The 16,507-nt window shown below is 40.2% G+C and overlaps 1 protein-coding gene across 1 annotated transcript in view; it reads right to left on the bottom strand.

Annotated features, from left to right (window-relative positions):
• cacna2d3a (calcium channel, voltage-dependent, alpha 2/delta subunit 3a) overlaps positions 1-16,507 on the bottom strand; it is a 172,846-nt gene that overhangs the window by 85,977 nt on the left and 70,362 nt on the right. The window contains exons 6-9 of the mRNA XM_030785246.1: positions 11,717-11,848; positions 10,683-10,743; positions 10,266-10,416; positions 1,836-1,910 (exon numbers count right to left, since the gene is read on the bottom strand). Coding sequence (XP_030641106.1) covers positions 1,836-1,910; positions 10,266-10,416; positions 10,683-10,743; positions 11,717-11,848 — 419 coding nt within the window. The remainder of the gene's footprint in view (positions 1-1,835; positions 1,911-10,265; positions 10,417-10,682; positions 10,744-11,716; positions 11,849-16,507) is intronic.

The raw sequence follows: 16,507 nt of genomic DNA, 5'->3' as shown, positions 1-16,507 counted from the left end.
TCCTTTAGTCTTCTTGTCTTAGTTTCTCTCATAACCATCCCCCCTCTCTCTCTCTGTCTTTCTCTCTCTCTGTCTCTCTATCTCTCTGTCTTTCTCACACACACTCACACACCTTTGCTGATCTAAACCAGCAGCTGGCTGATTTTAAAGAGCACATTCTATTCTAACAGTGAAGTCTTCTTAATGCATTTCTCTGCTACTCCAAATCTTAGTTTAGGACAGTCCAGAATATTCTATGTGAACACTATTGCACAGATCACCCTCTGTTCTTTCAAGCCAAGCCTAGCTTTGCCTTCAAGGGAACAATGTATTCCTTTAGCACATACCATAGCCATACAAGAATCCAAAGTCATAAAGGGGGGGGGGGGGAGCTTAAAAATAACAACAAAACAACAGAGAAACCCACATCACTTCAGTCACGCTACCAACCACAAGAGTGCCTGCCTTGAGATCCCGTCAACCAGCCTCGTGATTGGACGGCATGTAAGTAACAATCAAGCCCCATTCTGAATGCAATAATATGATTCAGTAGTAAATACAGAACCAATAATTACTCATTATCAACTAGGGTTTAACAGAGTCCTTAAAATAGAGGGATGCATTTGGTGCATCGTGCCCACTGTTTGTTAATCTAACATGTTAAAGAGTTATGCAGTATTGTTAAATAATGTAGAAACATCAGTAGCTGCATTTCCGATGTGCTGATGTAGCTAGTGTGTACTTAGATATAAGCAAACGCTCAAATGCACATGTACATACACACACACACTCACAGGGGCATATTTAAACAAATACACACACACAAACACACATGCACACATGGACACACACACACACACGCACGCACAGAATATTGCAGTCTTCTTCTAATATATATTTTTAGCTGTGTGTTTTAGTGGACATGCATACACACGCACAGAAAAATATTCCTGTCTCTTTTTCAGAAGCAGTGTTTCGGTAAAACAGCTCTAAAGTGTGAGACATTAGTCGTGAAAATGGAATCGTTTTACTTGACTGGCCAGACACCCTCAGCAGAAAACAAGAGTCTAGATTTCAACTACATTCATATTTTCTCTGTCTCTGTCTCTCTCTCTCTCTCTTTCTCTCTCACTTTCTCTCTCTCTCTCTCTCTCTACCCCTCTCTCTCGCTCTCTCTCTCTCTCTCTACCCCTCTCTCTCGCTCTCTCTCTCTCTCTCTGCCTCCTCTGTTGTCACTGATGTTTGTTGTCAAGTGTTATCAGAGTAATAACATCCAGTCTGTTCCTCTGTACTTCTGTAAAGTACAACCAATTATGTGTGTGTGTGTGTGTGTGTGTATGAGAGGTGGAGAGAGAGAGGGGGAACAGTCTGACAGCCTGGCTACGAGAAAGCAATCCCTAAACGCTATGATTCCTCTTAGATATGTCCTCACAAATCGACACATATGAAAAGAGCTGGCTGAGTTCTGGTTGTGAGGGGAAAGGGCAGTGCAGGCCCTTGGCTGAAGCACTGTTTGAAACACATGGGAAATGGAGTTCGAGTCAGTGTGTGGATGTGTAGAGAATGATTTGGTGTGTGGATGGATGGCATGGATGTGTGAATTAGCACTTCTGCTTTACATAAGACCACTAATGAAACACTTCAATACTATCAGTGACACTGTGTCAACCCCACCTGGTGCCATAACCACACGTGCTGCCCACACACACACACACACACACACACAAACTTAAAAATCTACCGACTGACAAATTTCATTTTACACACAATGCAAGGAGGGCCAGGATAGGAAAATGCACATGTGAGTGAATGAAGGCATAAGCTATGAGAGGGGGATCAAATAAAGTGTTACTCACGTCTTTATTGGTCACATCAGCCTGGACCAGTGTCCCGTTTAAACAAGGTTCCACATACTGCAGCTCTTCATTATACTGTAACACACACACACGCACACACACGCACACACAGGATAGACAGAGAAAGAGAGAGAGACAGGGAAAGGAAAAGAGAGAGAGAGAAGGGGAAAGAGAGAGAGAGAGAGAGAGAGTTAGTTAGGCTTTAGATGAAGCAAGGTTACTGCCCAAACAGATTAAACTAGAGATCATTTCACACATGACTGAACGTGCACTCCCCATCTGGGTTGGACATGTGGCCAAACTCCTCTGCCAAAGTAATAGGTCTAAACTTTGCCTACAATTAAAAGTTGAGCAGACACATCAAATATAATGACAGTACACATGTTTCTCCAGTAACAACAAAAAGCACAAGTGTGTGTGTGTGTGTGTGTGCGCGCATATATGTGTGTATCAGTCTGTGTCTGTCTGTACATCTGTGTGCGTGTGTCTGTGTGTGAATGTGTCTGTCTGTCCGTCTGTCTGTTTAGGTCTGAGTCTGTGCTCATGTCTGTGCCTGTGTGTCACTGCATGTGTGTGTGTGTGCGTGTCTGTGCCTGTGTCTGTGCGTCTGTGCGCTTGCGTGTGTCTGTGTCTGTCTGTGTGTATCTGTGTGTGTGTGTATCAGTGTGTGCCTGGCTGTGTCTGTCTGTATGTGCACATGCGTGTGTGTGTGTGCGTACATGCGCGTGTGTGTGTCTGTGTGTGAGTGTCTGTGCCCGTGTGTGTGTGTGTGTCTGTCTGTGCGAGCCTATATGGGTGTGTGTGCCGATACAAGTCCACACGCAGAAGACAGAGTGAGCACACAAGCATACCAGTCTGTGTTAGAAGAAAATTACATACTGTAACAATTTTAAATATTTAATCAGATCTCAGTGAAACACAAAGGACAATTAATGGTACAAAGTGACATGTCGACAGCCTGAATGTCTTATTACAATGAGCCACGGGGAGAGTAGCTGTGACTGTCATATTAAATAAGAGCCAGTCAGCTTTCTTCACAGTGTGGGAGAAAACTCACTCCCCTCTGTGGTCAAATACAAAGCACATCTCAACCTCAACTCACTTCCCAAGCATATATCAGCAGTATGATTTTAAAAGGACTGATTTTCAAAAGTATACAGTCACTTCAAAGGGACTACGCATTAGAGGTGTACAGAGACGTCATTATCTGTATCTGTATCTATTCAGCCAACAAAATAATCTGTCTCTGTATCTGTATTCGGATAGCAGGACGGAAGTGGGCGTGATTTATGCAGGACGTTACGTCAAATCGGGCGAATGTTGTATTTTCTAACGTAATATTTATGGGCAATGCAATTTTTGTGCCTTCACAGGATCAGACTGATGTAATCTTTGCGCATATTTAATTATGAAATACATTTCCACGCTGTGCATTTCATCTCTCTCTTTTGAACTAAACTAAGTTTTATGAACTGTCTGAAGCCCCCGCCCCCCCGCCCCCCCTTTAACTGGGGGACACTGAACAATCAGAAACTGAAAAAATGTAAAGACATAGAAAAATGTCCTTCGGGGAGTAATCTTCAATTGCAATGATGTGGCGTTCGCGATTCTTGATCTGTTAAATGTTAGTGCAGTTCGCTTGGGAAATGCGAATTACTATTTTACAACAGTAATTTGCGCTGACTCGTTGGAGCGACGAGAGAATATAGCGATCAGTTTTCAATACTGTGTAGTAAATGAAACGTCTTTCGACTGTTTTTTTTAACGGAGGGAATTAACACATACAGCTAAAAACTACAGGTTGCGGAGATAAACCTGCTGCCGCACCGGGCATTTGTCTTGCTAGGTCCCGCACCTGACACACACCTGGGGGCGACTACAGAGTACAGCGATCATTTTTCAATAATGTGTAGTAAATGAAACTAGTGAAATCAAAGTCCTGATGCAAACAGAATGGACATTTTTATATTGTTGCCATCCACAATGATAAGAATCGATATGAAGAAACATAATTGCTGACGCACAGACACGTCAATCATGTTTTTCCCCCACGAATAATAACGAGCAACTTCGGGTAGAAGAAAAATCTGTTTCCATCGCATTATTTGTGCTTTCCCGAATAACCTATTCGGATCCGGGTACATCCTTACTACATATCTCAAGTCTACTATAACCTATATAATATCGCTTTGAAGTAATATGTATTGCATGTGTTTTACAGTCAACAGAGTTCAAAGGACTACATATTTCATGTGTATAGCAGGAAATAGAGCTGAAAATGACTACATATGCAATGTGTACTATAGCAAGTTAAGTTTACGGACTACATTTCCCATGTGTATTATGCACAACAGATTTCAGATGGACTACATATCACATGTGCACTATAGGCAACAAAGTTGAAAGGACTACATATCCTTTTTGAACTATAGCCAACAGAGTTCAGCAGGACTACATATCCCACACGTATTATAACCAATAGAATTCAGAATGACTACAAATCTAAGGTATTTTGTCACCAGTAAAAGTCCAAGAAGACTAGATTGCTCAAATAAACATCTACAGAGTTCTACCCCACACACACTGAGACCTCAGAATGAAAGAGAGATATATATCCCAGTTATTCTCTAACCTCTCTAGTTTAGTGTTGGATGCTGTTTAAGACACTGGTGCGGGTTGTATGAGACAGTGTTGGATGTTGTATATGACACAGTGTTGGATGTTGTATGAGACAGTGTTGGATGTTGTATATGACACAGTGTTGGATGTTGTATATGAGACAGTGTTGGATGTTGTATAAGACAGTGTTGGATGATGTATAAGACAGTGTTAGATGCTGTATATGAGACAGTGTTGGATGTTGTATATGAGACAGTGTTGGATGCTGTATGAGACAGTGTTGGATGATGTATAAGACAGTGTTAGATGCTGTATATGAGACAGTGTTGGATGTTGTATATGAAACAGTGTTGGATGCTGTATGAGACAGTGTTGGATGTTGTATATGAGACAGTGTTAGATGCTGTATATGAGACAGTGTTGGATGTTGTATATGAGACAGTGTTGGATGCTGTATGAGACAGTGTTGGATGTTGTGTATGAGACAGTGTTGGATGCTGTATATGAGACAGTGTTGGATGCTGTATAAGACAGTGTTGGATGTTGTGTATGAGACAGTGTTAGATGTTGTATATGAGACAGTGTTGGATGTTGTATATGAGACAGTGTTGGATGTTGTATGAGACAGTGTTGGATGCTGTATATGAGACAGTGTTGGATGTTGTATATGAGACAGTGTTGGATGATGTATGAGACCGTGTTGGATGTTGTATATGAGACAGTGTTAGATGCTGTATAAGACAGTGTTGGATGTTGTATATGAGACAGTGTTGGATGATGTATGAGACAGTGTTGGATGTTGTATAAGACAGTGTTGGATGCTGTATAAGACAGTGTTGGATGTTGTATATGAGACAGTGTTGGATGATGTATGAGACAGTGTTGGATGTTGTATAAGACAGTGTTGGATGATGTATGAGACAGTGTTGGATGTTGTATATGAGACAGTGTTGGATGTTGTATATGAGACAGTGTTGGATGCTGTATAAGACAGTGTTAGATGCTGTATAAGACAGTGTTGGATGCTGTATATGAGACAGTGTTGGATGATGTATGAGACAGTGTTGGATGTTGTATAAGACAGTGTTGGATGTTGTATATGAGACAGTGTTGGATGTTGTATATGAGACAGTGTTGGATGCTGTATAAGACAGTGTTGGATGTTGTGTATGAGACAGTGTTGGATGCTGTATGAGACATGTAGTCAAAGCTCTTCCCTCACTGTGCTTACTCCTCTCCTTACATGCCTTCTTCTCTGATAATCGCTCTATTCCTTTTTTTTTTTCATTTTCTGCATGGCTTCCAGCTCTCCACCCTGCTCCTGCTTACACCCAGCAAGCTGCCTGCCTGCCTCTGATAATACTGTTAATTTTATGCATGACTAGAAATTAGACTTCAAAGTCAATGAAAAAAAAAAAAGAAATACGAAGCCTATTTTTCAAAAGCCGCGTGCCACTATCGTAATCTTACTGTTGGGGTTGGGAGGGGGGGTAGGAAGGGGGTGAAATGTGCACTTTTCCTACAAGTGCGGACACACCAGTTACACTATTAACAACATTTCTTCTTTTCATCACGAAACAAGAGCTATTGTAATAACCAAAAGAAGCATAACGTTTATCTTTGCCTTTTTTTTTTCATTTTCTCCCTTTTTTTTTTCAAAAGCACAAAGAAAAAAAACTTCATTCATACATAATGACTTTTTTTTCCATAATTGTTTTCCCACCCACGCTTAATCAAAATGGATAAAAAAGAAATGAAAAAAAAGGGGGGGGGGGGCGTTTAATACTGCTAAAATGATTATGACGTAAGGAAATACATGCCAAAGCTAATGATGACTTTGGAGGCTTATAAATTGGTCTGCCAAACAAATTGGAATATTTCATTTCAGTAATATCATCAAAATGGAGGTATGATAAGCATGTTGTGGTGGCGTATGGGAGGGATCTGGTCTAGAATGCTGATTTGCAATTTAAATGCACTCATCCAAAATGTGCCGTAATTGGCCCGGGAGCGTGACATGGCGAATTGACAATTCATTTGAAAAAAACACACTATCCTACTGGGTGAGAGGCGAAAACCGGGAGAATGGCTGTACTCCTAGTCTTCTGATTTTCCCACTCCTTTCTACTGATTTTTGTTTAAATCTCATTTTCTCTATAACTACGCAAAAAAAAGGTTGGACATGTTACCAACATTTCTCTTGTGTCTAAAAGCAAAGCTCTGAAAGTTCTAGTTGGTTTAGCTACTGACAAACACCTTAACATCCAAAATCAGGCCTGGATTGTGACTTCCTGAAGGTCAGTGATAAAACTCTTATGTTAATGTTTTCTCTAGCTTAAAAGGTCAAATGGAGGTCATGTGAACTTTGCCCAATCCTTTATTTGGTGTAATGAGAAACTTATCAGAGATATGTCAGTGGAGCCCAGCACTTTTAAATGTCGCCTTTTTTTTTTTTAAGTATCTGCATAACATGTTCTTAACATAAAACTTTTTATCTGATACAGAGCAAGATTAAGCTGTGGAGATATAAAACAGAACATAAGAACAAAACAACAACAACAAAAAAAAAAAAAACGAGAGAGAATATTACAGTCAAGAATATGACACGAGATTTGAAACTTATCCTTGTAAAGAAACACAGCGTCAGACTGTAATGACGTGCACTGTGCCACAGCAAAGATGAATTCCCCATGTCAAAAAAGGCTAGACAAAAAACAAGGCTGTGAGTGAAACACACACACACACACACACACACACACACACACACTCATACATACACACAGTGACAAATGTGCTCTTGCGCTCTGAGAAGGGTAAATCAGTGGCTGCATACACTGGTACACTGGGTTGAGGCAGTGTGTGTGTGTGTGTGTGTCTGTGTGTGCGCGCGTGTGTGTATGGCATTAAACACAGAGGAGGTTGTCTTCGTGATGTTTGATGCTCCCAAGAGTCTATTTTAATATTGTTCTTGAAGTTCTTTTTTTTAAAGCATACTTCACCCAGAGCGTTGGGTGTACTTACAGTGCCTGCCGCAGATGAAATAATATACTTCAGATGGTTAAAATATTACACGGAATTAAGAGATCATTCAAACTCTTTTCGGTAAGATGTGTTTTATGATGCAGTGCTCTGCTGTCTTAAAAGCCCACTCGTAACAAGCTGGATTTACAAGCATAATCTGCAAAGTGTATTAGCTAATCCGATCAAAAAAAAAAAAAAAAAAGGATAGATAATCTGAAAATTTCAGAAGATGTTTTGCAATTTTAACAAGTCTGAACCAGTCTGAACATATCACTCAGCTGGGCCTCTCTCTCACCAGCATCTTTCATCTGCAAACAGCTAAGCACGGTCATTCAGAAAACCTTTGGAGACATGTGGCAATTTACAGTAATCTTCATAAGCAGCGTGTTTTCTCTCTCTCTCTCTCTCTGCGTGTGTGCGCGTGTGTGAGCATGAATATGTGTGTATATGTGTATAGTGGTGTCATAGGGTAATGTGAATAGTGTAGTGGTGTGTAGCAACTCATAATGTAATAACTGTGCATAATGTAATAATGGTACATAATGTAGTGAAAAAAATGTAATAAAAACATAATGTAACAGTATGCCTATAATGTAATAAAAATGTTGATCATCTTTTTGCACATAATGTAATACAATATTAGGTTATATTCCAGTTACTACATTATAAAGTTAGGATTAGAGTTAGGGTTAGGGTAACCTTTCCCTAACCCTAACCCTATGTAATCAACAGTTTTATTAGATTATAGGCATATTATTACATTATGAGTTTTTGTTACATTTTTAGGACATTATGTGCCATTATTACATCATGTGCAGTTATTACATTATGATTTGCTACATGGTGTAATGTGAATAGTGTACTGAGATAATGCGAATAGTGTAGTGGGGTAATGTGAATAGTGTAGTGAGGTAATGTTAATAGTGTTTTGGTGTAATGTGAATAGTGTAGTGCGATAATGTGAATAGTGTTTTGGGGTAATGTGAATAGTGCAGTGGGGTACTGTGAATAGTGTATGGGGTAATGTGAATAGTGTATTGAGATAATGTGAATAGTGTATGGGGTAATGTGAATAGTGTACTGAGGTAATGTGAATAGTGTTTTGGGGTAATGTGAATAGTGTAGTGAGGTAATGTGAATAGTGTACTGAGGTAATGTGAATAGTGTTTTGAGGTAATGTGAATAGTGTAGTGAGGTAATGTTAATAGTGTTTTGGTGTAATGTGAATAGTGTAGTGAGGTAATGTGAATAGTGTTTTGGGGTAATGTGAATAGTGTTTTGGTGTAATGTGAAAAGTGTATTGGGGTAATGTGAATAGTGTAAAGAGCTAATGTGAATAGTGCAGTGAAGTAGTGTGAATAGTGTTTTGAGGTAATGTGAATAGTGTTTTGGGGTAATGTGAAAAGTGTATTGGGGTAATGTGAATAGTGTAAAGAGCTAATGTGAATAGTGCAGTGAAGTAATGTGAATAGTGTTTTGGGGTAATGTGAATAGTGTATGGGGTAATGTGAATAGTGTAGTGAGGTAATGTGAATAGTGTTTTGGTGTAATGTGAAAAGTGTATTGGGGTAATGTGAATAGTGTAAAGAGCTAATGTGAATAGTGCAGTGAAGTAATGTGAATAGTGTCTTGGGGTAATGTGAATAGTGTATGGGGTAATGTGAATAGTGTAGTGAGGTAATGTGAATAGTGTTTTGGGGTAATGTGAATAGTGCAGTGGGGTAATGTGAATAGTGTTTTGGTGTAATGTGAAAAGTGTATTGGGGTAATGTGAATAGTGTAGTGAGGTAATGTGAATAGTGTATTGGGGTAATGTGAATAGTGTATGGGGTAATGTGAATAGTGTTTTGGGGTAATGTGAATAGTGTATGGTGTAATGTGAAAAGTGTATTGGGGTAATGTGAACAGTGTATGGTGTAATGTGAATAGTGCAGTGGGGTAATGTGAATAGTGTTTTGGGGTAATGTGAACAGTGTATGGTGTAATGTGAATAGTGCAGTGGGGTAATGTGAATAGTGTTTTGGGGTAATGTGAATAGTGTATGGTGTAATGTGAAAAGTGTATTGGGGTAATGTGAATAGTGTAGTGAGGTAATGTGAATAGTGTATTGGGGTAATGTGAGTAGTGTTTTGGGGTAATGTGAATAGTGTTTTGGGGTAATGTGAGTAGTGTATGGTGTAATGTGATCAGTGTACTGGGGTAATGTGAATAGTGTTTTGGGGTAATGTGAATAGTGTATTGGGGTAATGTGAATAGTGTTTTGGGGTAATGTGAACAGTGTATTGGGGTAATGTGAATAGTGTTTTGGGGTAATGTGAAAAGTGTTTTGGCGTAATGTGAATAGTGTATTGGGGTAATGTGAATAGTGTTTTGGGGTAATGTGAATAGTGTTTTGGGGTAATGTGAATAGTGCAGTGGGGTAATGTGAATAGTGTATGGTGTAATGTGAAAAGTGTATTGGGGTAATGTGAATAGTGTAGTGAGGTAATGTGAATAGTGTTTGGGGGTAATGTGAATAGTGTTTTGGGGTAATGTGAATAGTGTTTTGGGGTAATGTGAACAGTGTATGGCGTAATGTGAACAGTGTATTGGGGTAATGTGAATAGTGTTTTGGGGTAATGTGAAAAGTGTTTTGGTGTAATGTGAATAGTGTATTGGGGTAATGTGAATAGTGTTGTGGGGTAATGTGAAAAGTGTTTTGGTGTAATGTGAATAGTGTAGTGAGGTAATGTGAATAGAGAGGCGTTTCTCTCTCTGTGAGGTGTATTTAATGTGAGTAGTGAGACGTACAGCGATGATGTTAAAGAAGTCGTCGTCACCCAGTGTGTCCAGGATGGAGGAGACAGTCTGTCGGGCAATGGTCAGTCTCAACCCCTTCATACTCCCACTCACATCCACCAGTATCACCACATCCTTAGGAGAGGTCGCCGCCTGGATATACCTGAACGCACACACACACACACACACAAAAGCAAAGAAATTGTCACTTCCAAAGAAGAGAAGCATAATGATTAAATGATTAAAAGTAGGAAGTAAAATCTAAGACAATACAGACAGTTTGTTACACTGTGTGTACCAAAGACTCTATCACACACACACACACGGACACACACACACAGCGAGTGTTTGTGTGTAAGTGTGTGCGCGTGTGCGTGCGTGCGTGTGTGTGTTTGTGTGTGAGTGTGTGTGCGTGAGACAGTGCCTCACCATTTTCGATTTCGACAGTCAAATGCTATGACTCCATGTTCATCTGGAGTCCATTTGATGCCTGTAGGAGAAAACAACATCTAAATAAACAAATTTTATAAGCACAGACAAATCATCACAAAATTATGCACAGACAAATCATTACACAATTATTATTTCTGTTGGTATTCAAACAGTAACTGAGCACAGGTTTATAAGACATTTCATATATATTCACTGTGTCAGTCAATGTACACAACAGTGGAGCAGGATAAGAGTTGAAGAAGTGTAATAACTGGTGATAAATTCTACCGTAATTTGTGTGTATGAACGTGTGACTGAGAGGAGTGTTTGCATTTCAGACAGTGAGAGTCATTCAGTCTACTGAATACTGTAATCTGCAGTACCTGAACCGTTCAATACATCAGTCAATCAACAAACAAATCCAAATATAGAGTGTAATACAATCAGCTGGGATAGAAAAGAGAGAGCTGGACATGGTGTGTGTGTGTGGTTGTGTGTGTGTGTGTGTATTGAAAGGTTTCTAAAACGAAACCGTATTCAGTGAAAGTTACACCCTTCAAGACAATCCAATGTCCCTGTTTCACCCCTCTGTCTCACTCCTTTCTCTCTCCTTTCAGTCGAACTAAAAGCTCCCAGCTTGTGTCCCATAATGCCTTGAGGGAGACAGCCAAGCTAATTACACACAGACTGTGTCCCATCTCTCTGACTGTCACAAACACACACACACACACACACACACACACACACACAACGACATGCACACAAAGCCCACACAAATAAACAAATGTACTCCCTCCCTCTCTCTCTCTCTCTCTCTCTCTCTCGCTCTCACACACACACACACAGACACAGACTAATATCCACAGCCAGACACAAAAAGCCATGCCAAATCTTTGCTTACTCAGAAATAAAACATAGTCTGAATGTTGTGACATGAAGTCTGATTTATTCACACACACACACACACACACACACACACACTCCTTGCTAAGTGCTCAAGAGCTTAAATGCGACCCACTCTGGGGACTCACCTGGATATTGTCTGAAGAAACCTTTAGCACTGCCAAAGTACTGCCATATCAGAGAGGGATCCCTCTCAAAGTTATCCACAAAGACTTTATTCAGAGCCTCAGACCAGTACACACCGTTCACTATCGCCGAGTCTGACACAGAGAAAGACAGACGCAAAGAAAGAGAGAGAGAAAACAGTCAGATATCTTCATGCTGTCTATATCAGGTAATATTCATACTTACAGGACATACAGAAATTAAGCTTTTCTTCTCTCAAGTAAAGTTTTACTAGGTTAAAACAATACCACCATATTTTAAAACAGAATAAAAATGTTTTGTAAATTTAAAAAAAAAAAAACATAAAAAAAACATATGTATTTGTGTCTGTGTGTGTGTGTGTGTGTGTGTATATATATATATATATATATATGCACACATTCCAGTGCCTCCTCCTGCTCCACCAATCCACCAGACTCACATTATCACCTAAAACTATACCAGAAAAGTCTGTGTGTGTGTGTGTGTGTGTGTGTGAGGCTGGGTACTGTAAGGATGAAACAGAATGAAGTGATTTTGTGCCACTGTATTCCGCTGTGAACCTGAGTGAGAGAGCAGAGTGTGTATGGAGAGGTAAGGTTAACCTGAGATGCTCTGTATCCATCTCAGAGAAAGGTTCAAAACACCATGAGCAGAAGAAAGGAGGGAGAAATACAGATAGAGGGGGAGAGAGAGAGAGAGAGAGAGAGAGAGAGAGAGAGGAAGTTGAGGAGGATGGGGGCAAAGGAGGACAGGGCAATCCAACACACCATCAAACAAGGACATGTTTTCCAACATCAAAATTGGTGGGTAATTTTGAATTTAAGTGCAATTTTACACCCAGACACACACACACAAACATACAGACACAGACATTCACTCTCATACTCTAAAGGAAAAAAAAGAAAGAAAGAAAGAAAAGAATAACCACTTCAAATCTGGAAATGCTGGTTAACCTCATGAGTTGAGGCTAAAATACAAAAGTTAAGATGTCTTTAAAATGCAGTGGAAAAGTGTTTTGGTTATAAGCTGTCCATAAAGCTGGCAGATGTCATTCTATAAACACAGTAGATAGAGGAAGAGATCTGCAGAGAAAAATGCCTCGTCAAAGCTTTCACTCTGCCTGTAATAGATCAATCAAGGATCAAATGACATTGATTATGTGTGTTACTGTGGAGTGTGGAGAGTGTGTCTGTGTGTGTGTGTGTGTGTGTGTGTGAGAGAGAGAGAGAGAGAGAGAGAGAAAGACAGAGAGAGAAAGAGAGAGAGAGAGAGAGAGAGAGAGAGAGAGAGCGAGCAAGCACTACTTCCTGCTAAACAGTCATTATGATAATCATTGCCGTTCATGGCCACACAAAGACATGAGCAATCCATTCAATCCGATACAACCCTAATGAGGAGAGAGAGAGAGAGAGAGAGAGAGAGAGAGGTGGGGGGAAAGCAGAGACAGAGTAGTGATTTAGCTGTAGGCTTATGTAGACTTCTAATTCTAAACAGCTCCAAATGATAGACCATTCCTCATATCTAAGAACAAAATTAATTCTCCAAATGAATTCCTCCTTCTCCTCAGGACGTCCCATATCAGACGCAGATAATTAATTATAAGTAAATTAACAGTTCTATACATTAAATTTCACACAAAGCTCTTGTCCCTCACTCTTCATGTGCCTTCAGTAAAGAAGCAAGAATTGTAGATACCAATGGCAAAAATGTCACTGCTGCACTCTGTTTTATTCCAATCATGTCCTCACAATTAGAGTCTCTTATAATGTTGTGATACTACATCCGTTTCTCAATTGCCAGTTTGAAAGATCATTTTCATTCAGATGTCAGGAATCTATTGTAAAGAATCTATCAAGGCTCTGGCATCAGAGTGATGTGGGAATTGGATTGGGAAAGCACGACTGTCGTACCTCACATCCACAAATCTGAGTGAGCCTCAGTAGCTCAAAGACAAGGCCACCACGACCCCTCAACCCATAGATGGCTGTTATAGCAGTTGTTGTCATTGGTGGTGGTTGTTATGGTGGTGGCTGTCATGGTGGTGGTTGTCATGGTGGTAGTTGTTATGGTGGTGGTTGTCATGGAGGTGGTTGCTATGGTGGTGGCTGTCATGGTAGTCATTGGTGGTGGTTGTTATGGTGGTGGCTGTCATGGTGGTGGTTGTCATGGTGGTAGTTGTTATGGTGGTGGTTGTCATGGAGGTGGTTGCTATAGTGGTGGCTGTCATGGTAGTCGTTGTGGCACTGGGTGCTATGTTGGTGGTTGTTATGGCGATGTTTGTTACAGCAGTGGTTGTCATGGTGGTGATTGTTATGGCAGTGGTCGTCATAGTGGTGGTTGTTATGGTGGAGGTTGTCGTGGTGCTTGTTATGGTGTTGATTGTTATGGTGGCAGTCTTCCTCCATGGGCTGTGTTTTGTACATTTCAGAGGTTTTGAAGGGTCTTGACTGAGAAGGCAACAGCTGAAGAGTTTTGATACAAGCTGGACAACTTCTCAGGGCTTCTCACATACTCAACAATAGTGAATGAGCCTCTTTGTTCAATTAGACGGTACTAGACAGATTACTAATATCTTAAGAGAGACTGTGTAACATTTTAAAACCTTGCTGACAATGGACATGGTCCATTAATTAGCAACAGAGGATCTACCAGAGAATACTGTTTGTGTGTGTGAGAGAGAGAGAGAGGGGGGGAGAGAGAGAGAGAGAGAGAGAGGGTGAGCTGGAAAGGTTTCTTTTTTCCTAATATGTGTATGTGTGTAGTTTAAACTAGAATGGATAATTAATCATGTGTTACAAACAAAATAATTTCACTAAGATCCACTTTAATTATAAATCAACACACATTTCTTAACATTAAGGCTGTGACATAGACTGAGACAAAGTGCAATCTGATAAAGCAAATCAGACACTTCTGAAAACATTTAATGTTTGTTCAATTCTCATTACATCTAAATTAAAACAAAGTGCTTGTGTGCTTTTCCTGACTCCAACTTCCCTTTTATGTTAAATACATGTAAATGAACATTTGTTCTGATCACAGAGGCTTCGGTGAAATGTTTTGAATGTATCAGTGTGTTAATCTCGGGGTGAATATAAGAATCTACTGCACAGACACCGGGCAGGGGTTGGGATTGAGCCACTGAGATTAACAGTCTAGATGGTCAAATCGATTAGACTGATAAAAGCCAAGTATCCTAAAGTTAAAACATATCCCCTCCCCCCCGCCCCTCGGAAATCACACATATATAAAACCAGAAAAGAGTTTTGGAGTAACTTGATGAAATATCTTCTTAACAGACAGTTTGAACAATGTGTGGTCAACTGTTGTGTGTGTGTGTGTGTGTGTGTGTGTGTGTGTGTGTGTGTGTCTGTATGAGCATGCCTTTGTGTGTGTGTGTATGTGTGTGTGTGTGTGTATGATGAGTCTGAATGTACAGAGGCCAGCAGTAAGATGGAACAACCTCTTGCTCCAGCCATAGGTACAATTCATCTCCTGTGACAACCAGCTTTATGTTATTATGGATTTAACACAACATTTGTCACCTGGACTGTCAGAGTCTGTATAACTACAGTGCTTTTCCTGTGTGTGTATGTGTGTGTGTGTGTGTATGCGTGTGCGTGCGTGAGTGTGTGTATGTAATTTAATGTGAATTACAATTTGAGACATCATTCTTCTTCTCTGAGTCTGTGATGCAGACAGTGTCACCTGGTGAATTTGCTGTTAAATGTGATGACTTCTCAGTGCCTTCCTCAGGCATTTCATTCCTGATAGACAGACACAACACAGTCCGCTCCTCTCTCTCTCTCTCAACCCCATTTAAGCGGATGGAATTAATCTCTTTCAGAGCTGGAGTAACCTGAATTTAACCCCCACACCCCTCACTCTCTCTCCCTCTCTCTCTCTCTCTCTCTGCCGCCCCCTCTCTCTCCCTTTCTCTCTTTTTCCCTCTTGCTCTATCCCTCTCTCTCACTCTGTTCATCTTCAGAAACTCAAGTAACATTCACACGTATCCTTTTCTCCTGAAAACGCACAGAAGTGGATGATCAATTACATGTACTGAAAATATAAACGAGGGACACGTCAATAACCCATCTTAAAAATTAAAATTGCCATTCATCATTGTTGATTATAGAAAAGCAATTAGTGCAATATTCATTTTGAATTTCTGTTAGCTTTGATATAAAACCATTCCTTACTTGTGCCATGTAGTAACTAATTACTAACCCTGCACATTTCATGTTAAATGAAAATGGTTGTATCGGACACATTTGGAATAGCTGAAATGAAGTAAAACATGTTATATGTTCACATTATGCACATTAATTTGTCTTTATGGATCACCTCCATGAAGGAAATGAAATACAAACAACTGTCGGACCTGCTTCCAGCCAATCCTCTGCTCAGCCACGCCCACATTCTCAGTCTCCTGAGTTTTAACACACTTGCAGCAAATTCACCTAATCACCACTGGGGGATTTAAGGACTGCCGTTACAGGCACCTCTTTGTGAGGTATTGAGTTTGCTCTACTGAACGTTTCTTTGGTGATTGTATCTGTTCTGTTCCTGTGTTTTGACCTATTTGCCTGCCTTTTTGACCTTGTCCATTGTCTTTCGATTTTGGATTGTTTGTACAGATTCCTGTTTGCTCTCCATTAGATTTTTGACCCTGGCTTGTGTTTTTGACTGTTCCTGAGGATTCTGATTTGGATTTGTTGAACTGATTTATTAAAGTCCCAGAGCTCTGCACTTGGGTCTTCTGTCGCTGTCAT

This window comes from Chanos chanos, chromosome 9 (genome assembly GCF_902362185.1).
Source record: "Chanos chanos chromosome 9, fChaCha1.1, whole genome shotgun sequence".
In the NCBI taxonomy this organism is placed as follows: domain Eukaryota; kingdom Metazoa; phylum Chordata; class Actinopteri; order Gonorynchiformes; family Chanidae; genus Chanos; species Chanos chanos.
The sequence above is the reverse complement of the archived record's forward strand: the minus strand, read 5'-3'. Positions and strand labels throughout refer to the sequence as shown.